General features: G+C 40.2%; 1 protein-coding gene and 1 long non-coding RNA gene across 20 annotated transcripts in view; one reads left to right on the top strand and one right to left on the bottom strand.

Moving 5' to 3' along the window:
• The window catches only part of HDAC9 (histone deacetylase 9), a 650,822-nt gene that overhangs the window by 266,109 nt on the left and 371,328 nt on the right, over positions 1 to 13,385 (bottom strand). For 18 of the 19 annotated variants that reach the window (XR_010598283.1, XM_065583246.1, XM_065583252.1 and 15 more), the window contains one exon: positions 11,969 to 12,090. The exons of the other annotated variant lie outside the window; for it this stretch is intronic. Coding sequence is in view for 17 of the 18 variants with exons in the window: in XM_065583246.1 (XP_065439318.1) it covers positions 11,969 to 12,090 (122 nt within the window). In the remaining variant the exon portion in view is untranslated. The remainder of the gene's footprint in view (positions 1 to 11,968; positions 12,091 to 13,385) is intronic. 19 annotated transcript variants of the gene reach the window in all.
• LOC122174306 (uncharacterized) overlaps positions 1 to 13,385 on the top strand; it is a 139,867-nt gene that overhangs the window by 90,671 nt on the left and 35,811 nt on the right. The window lies entirely within an intron of this gene.

The following is a 13,385-nucleotide window of genomic DNA, read 5'->3' as shown; positions in this document are numbered from 1 at the left end:
CCCCAATTCCTCTCCTAATTCTTTGTTTCCACAGACAGAAGCCTGAGCCTGCATCCTGACTTAGGTATGTTTGTACATCAATATGGGTGGGGCAGCCACAGCAAAACTTGGGGAAACCGAGGCTGCTTAATACAGGGGACCGCTGCTATTTTGAAGAGCAGCAATCTGAAAACTACTGGGAGAAAGCATCTTTGTCCCTTTCTGTCCCCAAAGGATCCGGGGGGAGGCTGGGAAGAACACACATACACACTTCCCCAATAAAGGCAGCTGAGGGAGGAGTACCTGTGCCACGCCAAGAGTCTGTGGCTAAGGCGAGTGCCTCATCTCACCTCATCAGCATGCCATTCCAGTGAAGACAGCTGAAGAAAGAGGAGCATATTTGCTCCCCAAGAATCTGGGCAGGCAAGGGTGGAAAGAGGGCTCAGGAGAAACACACACACACACACACACACACACACACACACACACACACACACACACCTCTGAGGTAGGAGGGACCAGAAGCTCCCAAGTCCTTCCCAATAACTTAGATAGCATAGAGGGAACAAGAGTACCAAACCTCCATTAGCAAGAAGGGTAGTTGATACCGTTGTGGGCTCCCTCCCGAAGATTCTGGGATGCCCAGTACCCTTCCAAAGATGGCAGAAAGCTGAGGGAAAGGGGTTCAGAGAGCAGGGTTGCCGGTTTTGAGCTTCCTGCTCCCTCAATGGCTTGCGGGAGAGCTGCCAGTGGCCCTTACTTTACTGGAGGTGTGTGAGGGTCTCAACTTCATCCCAGGATGCACTAGCTTCTGGGAGAGGCATAAATACTCACTGTTCTACTTGGTGGTTTCTGGCTGCTGCTATTTTAAGCTGCCCCAGCCTCTTCAGCCACCTCAGAATATTTGTATTTATTAAAGGCCAAGATGTACCATTTAGTTCTCCCGACCCTTTGATTCTCTAAGTGATCTCTGTGCTTAGAATGTCACTTTCCAACACGATCCGGAAATGGGGAGTTAATTCTTTGGATACTATGGGCATCTCTCATGGCTGGCACTCTGGAAAATGCCAGCACTTTATACTAAAAGTTCACTGGCTCTTTAATTCTGGTATTTTAAAATGCCATTTCAGGTTGAAGTTAGATTTATGAGAGAGAGAGCCATTTGCACTATTTCCTCTAAAGGTTTTCCAAGAACTACATGGAACATCCATTTGGATGGGCCTGACTGTTGGGTGGTCCCAACAAGGCTAGAGCGTCACGTACTGTGGTGAAGGATGAAGATGCTTTATTTTTCTGGCTTGCATCACCTAATCTGTTTTCAGCATACACAGAAACTGTTTCCTGGTCAGCCGCTTGGTTTAAAGGGAATGTTGATCACATGTGAAACCTTTTAGTCCTTTGCTTTATTTTAGTTTTGTAAAAGGTAAAATGCTTTATTTACTCAGGCTAAGGTAAATATCCAACCCCTAAATAAAAAAACAGGGTTAGTGAAACACATGTTAAAAACAGCTAATTAGATTAGTGGGCATATTTCAGCCCTTTAGCTTTCTTCAGGCTATGGAAGCAGATTTAACAAGGTTAGTTGTTTTTCATCTATAGCCTAAAGAAGGTTCAGAACTGAAATCTTCCCTCCAGCCCTTTTGTAAATTTCTACCATGCATTTTAGAATCTCCCTCCCTGTTTTTCTTTGTAGTCTACATATTAATGTAAAACCTGTTTCATTGGCCATCCCAGGAAGCATTAAGCTTGCCTAATGAAGTCTTTGCTGATTTAGGTATATATATTGTATATTGTACCATATCCTCTTGCAGAGAATTAGGTGCCTTTTAAATCTAGGGAGATGATGCAAATGATGAACACTAATCTGGATTCTCTATTGACATTTGGCCTCTTTGTGTCACTTGGGAAGCAAAGGCAACGGATTCTGGTTTCCAGCTGCCAGAAGAAAATTCTCTGGCTATGGGGAGCTCTTGGCATGTATGTATATGCCAGATCTGGGCCCTGCATCTGCCTTGACAAAACTCCCATTGACTTCAATGGGGCCTGGATTTTACCTATAGAGCTTTAATATATATTATGTGGGACGCATAGACCACATTGTGTTTTGGGTTTGCTGGAGTCTTAGGCATGTGCATACCTAGCTCCAGGTCATTAACTGCCATTGCCAAAGCTGAAGCGCTCTTTCTTTCTTCTCCATACCACTCATAATTTGGATATATTTCAGCTCATGGCTTATGTACATTATGTAATTTATGCAATGGAGCCATTTGTTCACATTACATACAAACTTATGTGAAAGCAACCACTCCGTGTACTGGCCTCCAATAAAAGCCAATTTCAATAAGAACTATGTGCATGAAGTGTTTCCCTGATCAGACCCATAATTTTGGTGTTAGCCTAAAGAAAAGTTTGTTATATTAAGTTATGGTGTGATTCTATGACTTAATGGCTTATCCTAAATTTTCCCTTGGCATCACAGGGAAAGCCAGATTATTTTAAAAGAGGATCCTTTCTGCTATAAGAAACAGAAGAATAAGAGGTAAATAAAAAAACCAGTCTTGGAATGGGGGGGGGGGGGGAGAGTCATGAAAACTTCATAGTGAACTTCCCCACTCCCTTACCCCTCAAATTTAGAAATTTAGACCCCACTTTAACATTATGGGAGGAAAAAGGTGCAGCAAGTCAAATACCTCTCAGTACACCTGTGTGAGGGACAGCCCTCATTTGGTTAGTTAGGGGTCGGGTCAGGCTCATGGCTGGCAGTACTTCTTGGTTTAGAGAAGATATCCCTGCATTGAATTAGCATCATCCCCACTTCCGCCCCAGTATACCCAACAGTGCTAGCTGAGAAACTACACAAAGCTACACATTCTGTGGATGTAACTAGCTAGTCCCACTCCCCATTGCACTCTCTCCTAACATCCATAGAGTCATTACACTTTACATAAGCAAAATGACCCTCTCCATTGCAGAAGTGCCAGAGCTAATCCCCTTACCCCGGCACTCCAAGCTTTTGCAGGGCCACAATTTGACCCTTAGATGCTTGATTTGTAGACTGCAGAATATTCATCCTCACGTCCTCTAGTCCCCACACAATTAAATAATTGTGATGATTAAATCCCAGAGATTTTAATCTAGGAAAAAATCCAACAGTGATAACTCATCTGATGGCAGGCAACAAACTACAACACTGTATTTCGCTAGCCTGCAGAAGCCCAGGATTAAACATCACCACCTTCTCCCCAAATTTAAAAGGACATTAATTTCCTCAGTAGATGAAAGCTCGGGAGGTCTACACTATCTAGGCATACTGCTTAGAGTTGTGCAAAGGTAAGGCAGAATGTCAGCATGTAGGGACTTTGCTATAACAGTACATGATGCCAAGAAAACTAAACACAAAAAGCAATATGTCTTGTTTTCAGCATGGATAACTCTGGGGCAAATTCAGCTCTGGTATAAGAATGTGCAACTCCATTGAAGTCAGTGGAGGCTGAATTTGGCCCTGAATATTTGTTAAACATATGTTTCAATAACTCCTATGATTCTGTAGGTATGAAGGCTGATTTTGTAAAAGGAACTCTCATGTTAATCAAAGGGAGGGGGAGAAAACCACCTGTTTAAACTCTTAATTAGGCATAGATACTGCACATCCACAATGAACTTAATTAAAACAAGTTTACTTTCAGATATGCTCTTTTTGTTCTGGGATATAATTCTAGTCCCCTAAAACTTAATTAGCTAAATATACAATGTAACCTTCCATCTGGTAGAGTAATTTAACTGGAATAATTGTACACCACCATAATTCAATGAGACACTGAGGAAAAGCATTGAAATGCTATTTCCTTTCCTTTGGAAGAGAATTATGTACAATTTCAGCATGCTTTGCATTTCTAACAGTTAAAGCCAACAGGGAGGTATCACTCTCATTTATATTACTTTCCCATGAGAAAATCAACAGCAAAGTATAAAGCTTGTGCCGTTATTCATGAACAACTCTGTAATACTTATTTGGCTTTAGCCAGAACATGTTATTTGGCAGCTAAAACCTTTAATTAGAGTTGTGGGTTTGAACAGATTTTCACTGAAACTATGTTTTGTAGGAGCTTAGAGAAGTATAATCTTTACTAACCAACATATTCTATTTTGGATGGGCCGATATCATGTGACTTCCAGTATTCACCTCTCTCTCTCTCTTTTGTCACTTTTCTATAAGCTTTGATTTGTTTTCCCCAGTTTTCAACTTTTTCCTGCCACTGGTACAGTAGTGGTGAAATCCTGGCTCCATTGAAATCAAGTGGATCTTTGCCATTGACTTTAATGTGGTCAGTATTTCACCCTCATATTTTGACTCTATGGGAACTCTCTTATTTGTAGGGGAGAGATTTCCAAAAGCCCCAAAAAGATTTAGGAGCTCAAGTTTCACTCACCTTCCATGGGATTTGTGCTCTTAAATTCCTAAGGCACTTTGGAAAATCTTCACCTATATGTATGTATTATGTGTTCTATTCTACACCCTTACTCAAGCAAGGTTCCCCTTGGCTTCAAAGTGATCTTTGCCTGAGTAGAGCAAAGGGGCCCAATGTCTTCTGCTTACTTTTTGATGCAGAGCATGTTCATATGTGAAAGCATTTTTGGAAAGCTTTCTGTGTAACAAAATCTGCATGTATCATATTAAACAATTCACAAATGTAAAATACATAGGGTGCAGTTTTGACTATTTGTTTTCTACTTAGGAGCTCAGAGAAGAGTAATACATATGTTGACAGGGCTGGGAGGACTGATGTAAGAATAAAGGATTATAAATATATTGCCATTTATACATATGGGTCTTTAGAGATGTGGTAACACAGTTTTCTTTGCGGAGGAACTTACAAATTTAAGGACCTGATCTTGCTGACACTTATGGCTGTGCTAATTTTATTCATGAGAAGTCCAATTGGCACCAGTGGTTATGTGATTAAAGGTAAGCATAAGTGTTGATCCTGCATCAGAGCTTAAATTAGATATCACTCAAAATACATTGTTAGCTGAGAATTCAAGTTTCTCATGTGTATTTCCTATCAACTCAATCACTTAAAATCACCGAAGTAATATCCAAGCCAGCCTCCATTCATAAGACTTACCATCCAATCATCATAAAACTCTGCAGCACTCACAACCCAGAAAATGAAGGAGACAAAGGGAGCATTAAGAAGACAGTAATGGGACTAACTTTGCATAGTTTGGCTAAATGATGACTAATTGGGGACACAATAATCATCTATCCACTAAAGAGGCAGAGGAATTATTTAGTGTAATACAAGGTGATGTAACTACAAGTAATGGGATTAAACTAAGAAAAGAACATTTGCATTAAAATGTACTGGTAGGAGGTGGGGGGGAAGCATCCTGAAAGTGAGCTAGAATAGTCATTTAAAGGGAACCCTTTTGTTTGACACACTGAAAAGTAGAGTGTACAAATAAAATACATTACAAAGAATCATCGGCAGACAGGGGGATGAACGAAGGGTTTCATCCTGCTGGACTTTAAGTATGGATCAAATCCTAATAGGGCAGGTCCTTTCTGTGATGCTGTCTTTAGGTTTATTTTATCATATTGCTATTTTTGTGTTAGATCATTTTGCAGTGATTTACTTTTTACTCAGACTAAACTGCAGAAATACAACATTTACAACTCTAACTCAGGTAGTTACAGAACATTAATAGTACCAAGTAGATTGCAACAGTATTATATTTCTTCAGAGCTATTGGGCTCCAGTACAAATTGATTGCAACTTTCCTCTAGCCTGTTCATTATATAAATCCGGAAGAAGCTGTTAACATCAGTTTGCTTCAGATTCATTCTTTAATCAAAAGTGAAAGTCTCCTCTGTTTCTCAAACCTATTATTACTAATTATGCCCTCCAAACTTATCAATAGAGACTTTAACAAGGCTAAAAATTCCACCTAGTAATTAGCTGTTACAGGAGAAGAAGAGTCTTGAAGCAAATGGCCTGGGAATCAGGAGATTTGACTTTTATTCCCAGCTCTGCCAAAGATTTCCTGTGTCTCCTTGGGCAAATCAGTTAGGGCAAAATTCTCAAGAGTGTCTACTAAATTTGGCAACCAGTTTTGGGAAGCCCTGGATTGTCAGCACCTCAAAGTCAGATCACAAATAAGGAGAAATATATTTTCTCTGCTGTATTTTCACTGTTTTAAAAACAAATATGCCCTTGCCATTTAATAACGGTGTACACTGTCCTAACCTCTAAAAGTTTATGTATATGCCCAAAGAACCCGAAAATAACTCCCTTCTGGAAATCTGGTAATTGAAGATTTGGGCCCTTTCTAGACTTTTTAAATGGAAGATTTGCAATTAGGAGACCCAGAAGAAACCTACAGATACAGTCTTTTCATATACTATTACTTCACAGCGGGGTGTTTTCCTAGAAAATGTAGACAGAGGCAGAATGAGGTGGGGGTGTGGATTAGGGAGGCGAGGAAGAGAAAGACTTTCTCACACAAAATGTTTTTCTTCTCAATTGCAGTCACTCCTGCAGATTAATGAATCCATAAGCATAGAAGAAACCACAGTAAGGAATAAGTTTCATTACTTTCTTAAAAAATACATTTGCTGAGTTCTGATACAAGAATCTTCTACCCCACCACAATAAAGCCAGGTTACCTGCTAAGACTGTGTTGTTAGTATGCTGCCTAATCAGGCTAGTCCAGTGTGGTCCCATTGTTTTTGTGTTTGGAGCTTCACTGTACACAGCACACCTCTCCTCTCCTTTACCACAAATGAACTCTTTGCTTACACTAGGTTTTATTTTCTAGTATATGAAATAATATAATAGCATCAAAACAGCACCTTGTGCTATTACTAACTAAATATACTGTTCTGAGTTTCATTTGTACACACTTCCAATATTTGGCTAGTAAGCCACAAACATTTTCTTAGATAGTACTAAACCACAGATGAAAGTTTGCAGTTAAGTCCACTAACAAAGTAAGGCACTAAAGACACAGAATCTAGAGAGCTCCTTACAGAAATAGAAGTGTTGATCAGCAGCACTGGTTTTCAATGTCTGCTTCAGGTATTTGTGCTGTTGTGCAGTAGTTTTCAACCTTTTTTCATTTGCAGACCCCTAAAAAATATTGAATGGAGGTGCAGACCCCTTTGGAAATCTTAGACATACGGTAGTCTACAGATGCCCAGGGGCCTGTGGAGCACAGGTTGAAAACCATTGTTCTGTGGTAACGACAACCTTTCATGGACCCCTTAGACATAGTTTGCGGACCCCCAGGGGTATGTGGCCCACAGGTTGAAAACCACTGCAGTAGAGCTATTAACTTGCAATTTATGCTCAGTGTGAGGAATATAACCTCCAAAACATTAGTCATTAGCTTTAGCTAGCACTCAGGTGAAACACAGACTATCTATAACTCTAGCAAAATGAAAACATTACCCTCAGTAATAATTTCAAGGATAGCACCATAACTAACAGTTTATAAGAGCAACACACAATTTAAATATGAAAGTAACATGCAGAGAGGATAAGAAGCTGCTGTTAGAGTGTTGCAATATAAAAGGTATTCAAAAGTCTAGTCTTTTGATTGCCAGATTAGGACTCCAACCCATGGTGGTGTCCTCTGGAATTTCTTCCAACAAACGCCAAGAAATGATGCAAAATGAAGGCAGAGGCTCCATCTATAAGCAATGTTTAAAAAAGGCACATGGCTTTAGTTAAAACAGAGGGCTAATCTTCATTTGGAATTTACTGGCTTTTGCTGGTTTGCATCAATACTAGAGCATAGAAAGTGAAATGTTACAGTTCCAAGAAAATGCAAACGTTCTGGCTTTATGCCAGAACATTTTTGTTTTGTTTCAACAAGGTGAAAAGTAAGTTTGTTAGAGAACAACTCTTCCCCCCATGAAACCCATCTGGTTTGTTACATATTCATTTTCAAGGAGCCTAGTCTAAAGATAACGTCTTCCCAGTTAGACATACAGAGAATTATGGAGTTCAGCACCAAATGGCTCTCATCTAGACACCTAAATATGTGATCAGATTTTTAAAAGAGATCTGCTCCCTTTAGGCCTCCCAAAAGTTACCTGACTTTCAAAAGTGTTCAATATTGAGCAGCTTCCATTGAGTGGAATTTTCAAAAGCACCTGAGTGATTTAGGAGCACAAGTCCCATTGGAAATCAATGGGACTTGTGCTGCTAAGTCATCTAGGTGCTTTTGAGAATCCCCACACTAATCATAATGGGAGCTGCTGGCCGCTGAGCACTTTTAAAAATCTGACCCTACACATTGTAGGCCATATTCTGCTCTCAATTAAACAGGTGTGACTCCTCTATATGCTAAATCTATATCCATGTATCTAACAAAGCGATGGCTTCCCCAGTCCTCCTCCTGCTCAGCTCCTTCATGAGCCTGTCAACAAAAAGCTTATCACCCAGGCGTGAACACTTTTCATGAAGTGATCACTCCATATCTGACCTCCCAGTCCTTGTTCTCAAAGGAAACCTGCATAACACCTTCAAAAGATGAGCCTTTAAATTCATAATTCTGGACACCAAGAGTCATGGTCTTAACAGAGACACTAGTTTCATGGCTCATTACAACAATTTGTAACACACCCTGCTGCTTTCTTTCCTCCTTTGTCCTACCACTGCAGTAGTGTTAATTGCCCACTTCATTTTAAGTTGTCTCCTACAACATATGTAAACCACTTATGCTTAACAATCTGTCTCACCTTGTATTTGACCTGGACATTATGGTTCCCCCTCCAGACCTGAGGAAGAGCCCCGTGAAGCTCAAAAGCTTGTCCTTTCCATCAACAGAAGTTGGTCAAATAAAACATATCACCTCACCCACCTTGCCTCTCTCATATCCTGCGACCAACATGGCTACCACAACACTGCAAACAACAAATGTGAATGCCGCTGTGCAAGGAGCTGCAATCCTTGGCCTAAAGCCCCAAAACTAGTGTCAAACCCCTGTGCACTAGAACTGCACCAAGTTTATTACACACAGGTCCCTCTACACCTTCTGGGGAAGGAACAATACATGGGCTCACAGTCACTGCAGTGGTGTGATTACTCTGGAATCTAATGATAAGCATGTAAATATCAAGACTACTAACTAATTAGCTACAATGTCCAGTTATTCTGGATTTTTGTGTCTTGTAGGCAGAATTTGAGTAGAGTAGTTCTCCCTTTTACAGTCTGACCTTTGAATACAATTGAACAGATTTAGTAGCAAGACACCATTTCCCCATGATGACAATGGTGGGATGGGGAAGGGGAGGTTGGGGAAACAGTCTGCTGAAATAAAAAGGAAAACCTCATGACTTACGCAGGAACGCCGCTAGCTTTTCTGCCACCCTAGGCAGCGGAAGGTCCCGCCCCAAAATGCCGCCCCCACAGAGGCGGCGGAAGGTCCTGCCGCCAAAATACCGCCGCGGTCGCCGCCCCCCAAATTGTAGCGCCCTAATGGGTTGTGCCGGCCCTGGACTTACGTACGTTTCTTTCCTAATACTGTGTTTCTTGTTCACAGTTTTGCTGTTGGGATAGCATTATTCAGCTTTGCTTCTCATTCCTTTATGCTGAATCTAAACTAACTAAATATAATCAAAAGTATCCTTTGAGGGCACCATGTAAATGAAGAGAAAAGAAAGACACCTCTTGACTTTATGTTAAGAGCATCAGTAAGAACTTGGGAAACAAATCAGAACTATTATTACAAACTAACCCTTAACTTGGGTTTTAGCTATCCCTTTCTTACCTTCAACAGAATGTAAAGGTTCATTTTCATAGCAATTGCTGATTGCATGCAGGTTCAGAATCACAGAATTTTGGTAGAAGCCAGTGGCAATAAGCATTCATAGCCCCAGGAAAAGGGAAAAAAAGGTTCACCCTGGTGGCAAAGGTCAGATTTCTGCAGGCAGAGAGCCTGTCTATATATATGAATGTTCCTGGGACATCTTTGTCTGATATGGTCCCATGAGGATGACACAGGCTCCACAATGTCCCCTCTGCCTAAGGGATGGCCCTATAGCCACCCGGATCAGTTTGGGGTCATTTGACTTGCGTTGTTCCAGTTCCTGTTGATTTTACTCTGAACCTGGGGAACAATCATTGGAACCTTTGTGGAGCTGTTGCTGAAAGGCTTAAATTAAGACTCTTCTGCTACTGGGAGTGATTTAATAGGCAAACAAGATATTTATAAGAGTTGCTATATTAACAGATATATAGAGCTATCAAATGCAGTTCTTTGCTAAGAAATGACATACTGAACATATCATCTCCGTTTACATAGTAGAATATTTAAGTAAAAGTATCAAATAACACTGAAGTGACAAAAAAACTGCTGCGCTATTGAATATATCATATCATTATTTGTCTATTTATGTTGTGTGTGTTTTTTTAAAGAGTCATATACTCATGAGTTCTATTTGTAACTGATGCACTGCATGGCCAAATATTTGGAATAATGTATGGAAAACATCTGCATTTAATTATATTATAGTCCTCTTATACAGACAATGGGAATTGAATTAAGGAATATTTTGAAACCCCCACAGAGATATAAAAGTATTAACAGCTGCACAAGAACTTTACTGTTACAGTGTTTGAAAATGTTTTGTTTTACAGATCAACAGTCTGACACATCATAAATATCAATCAAACTATTTAAAATATGTAAAAATTGAAGAAAAATTAAAACCTGCATTGTGAAAATGCAGAAAAATTCACAGCATTTTAGAAGGTGCAGACTGTATTGTTTTGTTTTCCAAACAAATGTAAACATCTAGCATGTTGGCACAGAAAATACATCTTGTACAAGGCCGTTAAGCAAAAAACTGCAGAAGGGCTTATTATGACAGAATAGCCTGAGCAAGCTTTTTATAGGATCCTTATATTGCCACCATGGTGTACTAAAAGCAGACTGAATAATTCAGCCAGAATAAATTAGCAGTTTGTTTTTCATTCTTTACAAAAACAAGCACTAAACTATTCTTGTGAAAACATTAGGGGATATAACATGAGCTGAGTGTCTGTCCTGAAGAATTAGATGTAGATTGGATTTTCTTTCTGGATGCTTACTGGTTTCAAATGCCACTTCTCTCTCTGTCAGTACCAGTTCTGCAGTTAGTTTTCAATCTCCCAGTGATTGAAGCACATTCAAAGGCAGTTAGCACAGCAGGGGGGTAGACTCTCTCTCAGAATGTAACTATATCACTCAACAGCAGCCGCATGCAATAAGGGATCTAATGTTTTCTTCTCTCTTCTTCCTCACCCCCTTAGTGTCTCCCTGCATTCTTGGATGCCAGTCACCACACCAAAAACCTGGGGCAAGGGGCACCAAGTCTCCACCACCAGCCCCTTAACACACTCTATGCTGTAGTAGACAAAGTCAAGCCTACAGTTCACCTATTGTCAGGAAAAGAGGTTCAGCTAAAGCTTGTTTTCTAAGTGAACACTTTCTTCTAAAACATTTCACATTTCACATTGAAGGATTTTAAAACAGATATATTTAACCTTGGCAACCAGCCAAAGAAAATGGTCTGATATAATAATTGTCTACCTCCTCCCAAAAGAAAAAGAACTCTGAAGACCTTAATGTAAATGCAGTATATACCGTCTGTGAGAAAGAGAGAGAGAGCCATGATTGTCAAATTAAACCCAGAATTAATATTAGATTTATTAATAATACTGCACAAGTTCCCCTGATATTGTGAAATATTAACAAGTACATATATCAGGACTGGAGTCTGTACTAGCTGCTAGCATTGGGAAATACTGGTTCTTGACACCACAGGGTCAATCTAAATTGGAAAATTATACAGTTAGCACCTTTGAACCTTTCCAATGAATCATGCGGCTGAATAGGCTTTGCAGGTTATGATATATACCTTGCTAAGCAACAGCCCGATTAACAACCAAGTGAAGCAGAATTGTGGGGTAGGGGATTAGAACAAACTTCTCTGACTCACCAGTTTTTCGAAGTGGAAAATCATCCTTGGCATCCTGTGCTCCTGGTAAAGTGTATTTGTATGACGGAGAGGCCCCACTCAGGGGTGGAGAGCTTTGATCCAGTGAGGTATGGTGGGCAGCCCTGAAGCAGACACAGAGAGGTCATGACTTAGTAGTAAGTGAGGTGACCAGCAGTAACCGTCTACACATGTTGTCCACATGTCTGAGCTGTGTTTATGTGCTTACTCCTCCAAGTGTGCACAAACCACAGGCTCATGTAACCAATTTCACTTTTACAGTAAGTTATGGAACTGCTCAGGATTCCCAAGAATGCCATTTTTGCACTTATCATAAAAGTCACAAAGGATAAGAGTCATGTTGGCCCACCAACAGGATCTGTACCAGATCGGGGAATTGAACATTTTAGGTTGTTGGGTTTTTTTAAGTTGTACCAGCTGAAGCAAAGCCATTTGATTCCTGTTTATTAAATAAAAATATAAATTAAAAGTGGCCTTTACTATGGAGTTGTCATTTTTTGTAGGGCAAATACCCAATATTTTGAAGAGGAGGTGTTACTCCCCTGGAAAAATATAGATAAGTTTGCCAGGAGTTGTAAAGGAGAAAGCAAAACCTTGCCTTTAGTTTGGGCAGCAAATGAAACTTCATAACTGCAATACTTTGCAGCATGTAAAGTTAGTGTCAGCAGTGAAGTCCTACATTGGAGAGCTCTTTCTGACACCTGGGCAATGCAAGAAAAATTGTGGGCAGCTCTTTCCAGCCATAAATGCCCAAGGGAATTGCATCATCTGGCTCAAGGACAACTTAATTTACAGAGCTTTTTTCTTGTGGGGCCCTTCTTGGAACCTCATATCTACGCATTTTACTCCTGTCATCTTTTACAGGCCTGTTGCGGCAACTCTCTCTGAAATAGCAGGGCCCATCAATGACATTACATGCCTTCAGAGAGACAAGGTGGGTGAGGTAATATCCTTTATTGGACCAACTTCTGTTAGTGAGAGAGACAAGCTTTTGAGCTTACAGAAAGCTCTTCAGGTGACCCAAAGAAGAGCTCTGTGTAAGCTGTGTGGAGCTTGAAAGCTTGTCTCTCTCACCAACAGAAGTTAGTCCAATAAAAAAATATTACCTCACCCACCTTGTGTCTCTAATATCCTGGGACCAACACGGCTACAACAACCCTGAATATTACATGCCTTTGTCAAAGGGAATTGCTAATGTGAAAAACTAGCTTTCCTAGTGCCTGCTTATCTGAAGACCCTAACCTCAGATTTCTCTCTTGGCTGCTGGGCCAGAAATTTTACAATTAGTAGAATAGTGCACATTATATAGCACAAACTATTAAGTACAGTACTACCATTGGAAACAATGTAATTACATATTAAAACATGTTACCAGGATTCTCAAACTGTACAATACAGT

The sequence above is a fragment of the Chrysemys picta genome, chromosome 2, assembly GCF_011386835.1.
Source record: "Chrysemys picta bellii isolate R12L10 chromosome 2, ASM1138683v2, whole genome shotgun sequence".
In the NCBI taxonomy this organism is placed as follows: Eukaryota; Metazoa; Chordata; order Testudines; family Emydidae; genus Chrysemys; species Chrysemys picta.
Note: the sequence above shows the minus strand (reverse complement) of the source record. Positions and strands in the feature narration are given on the sequence as shown.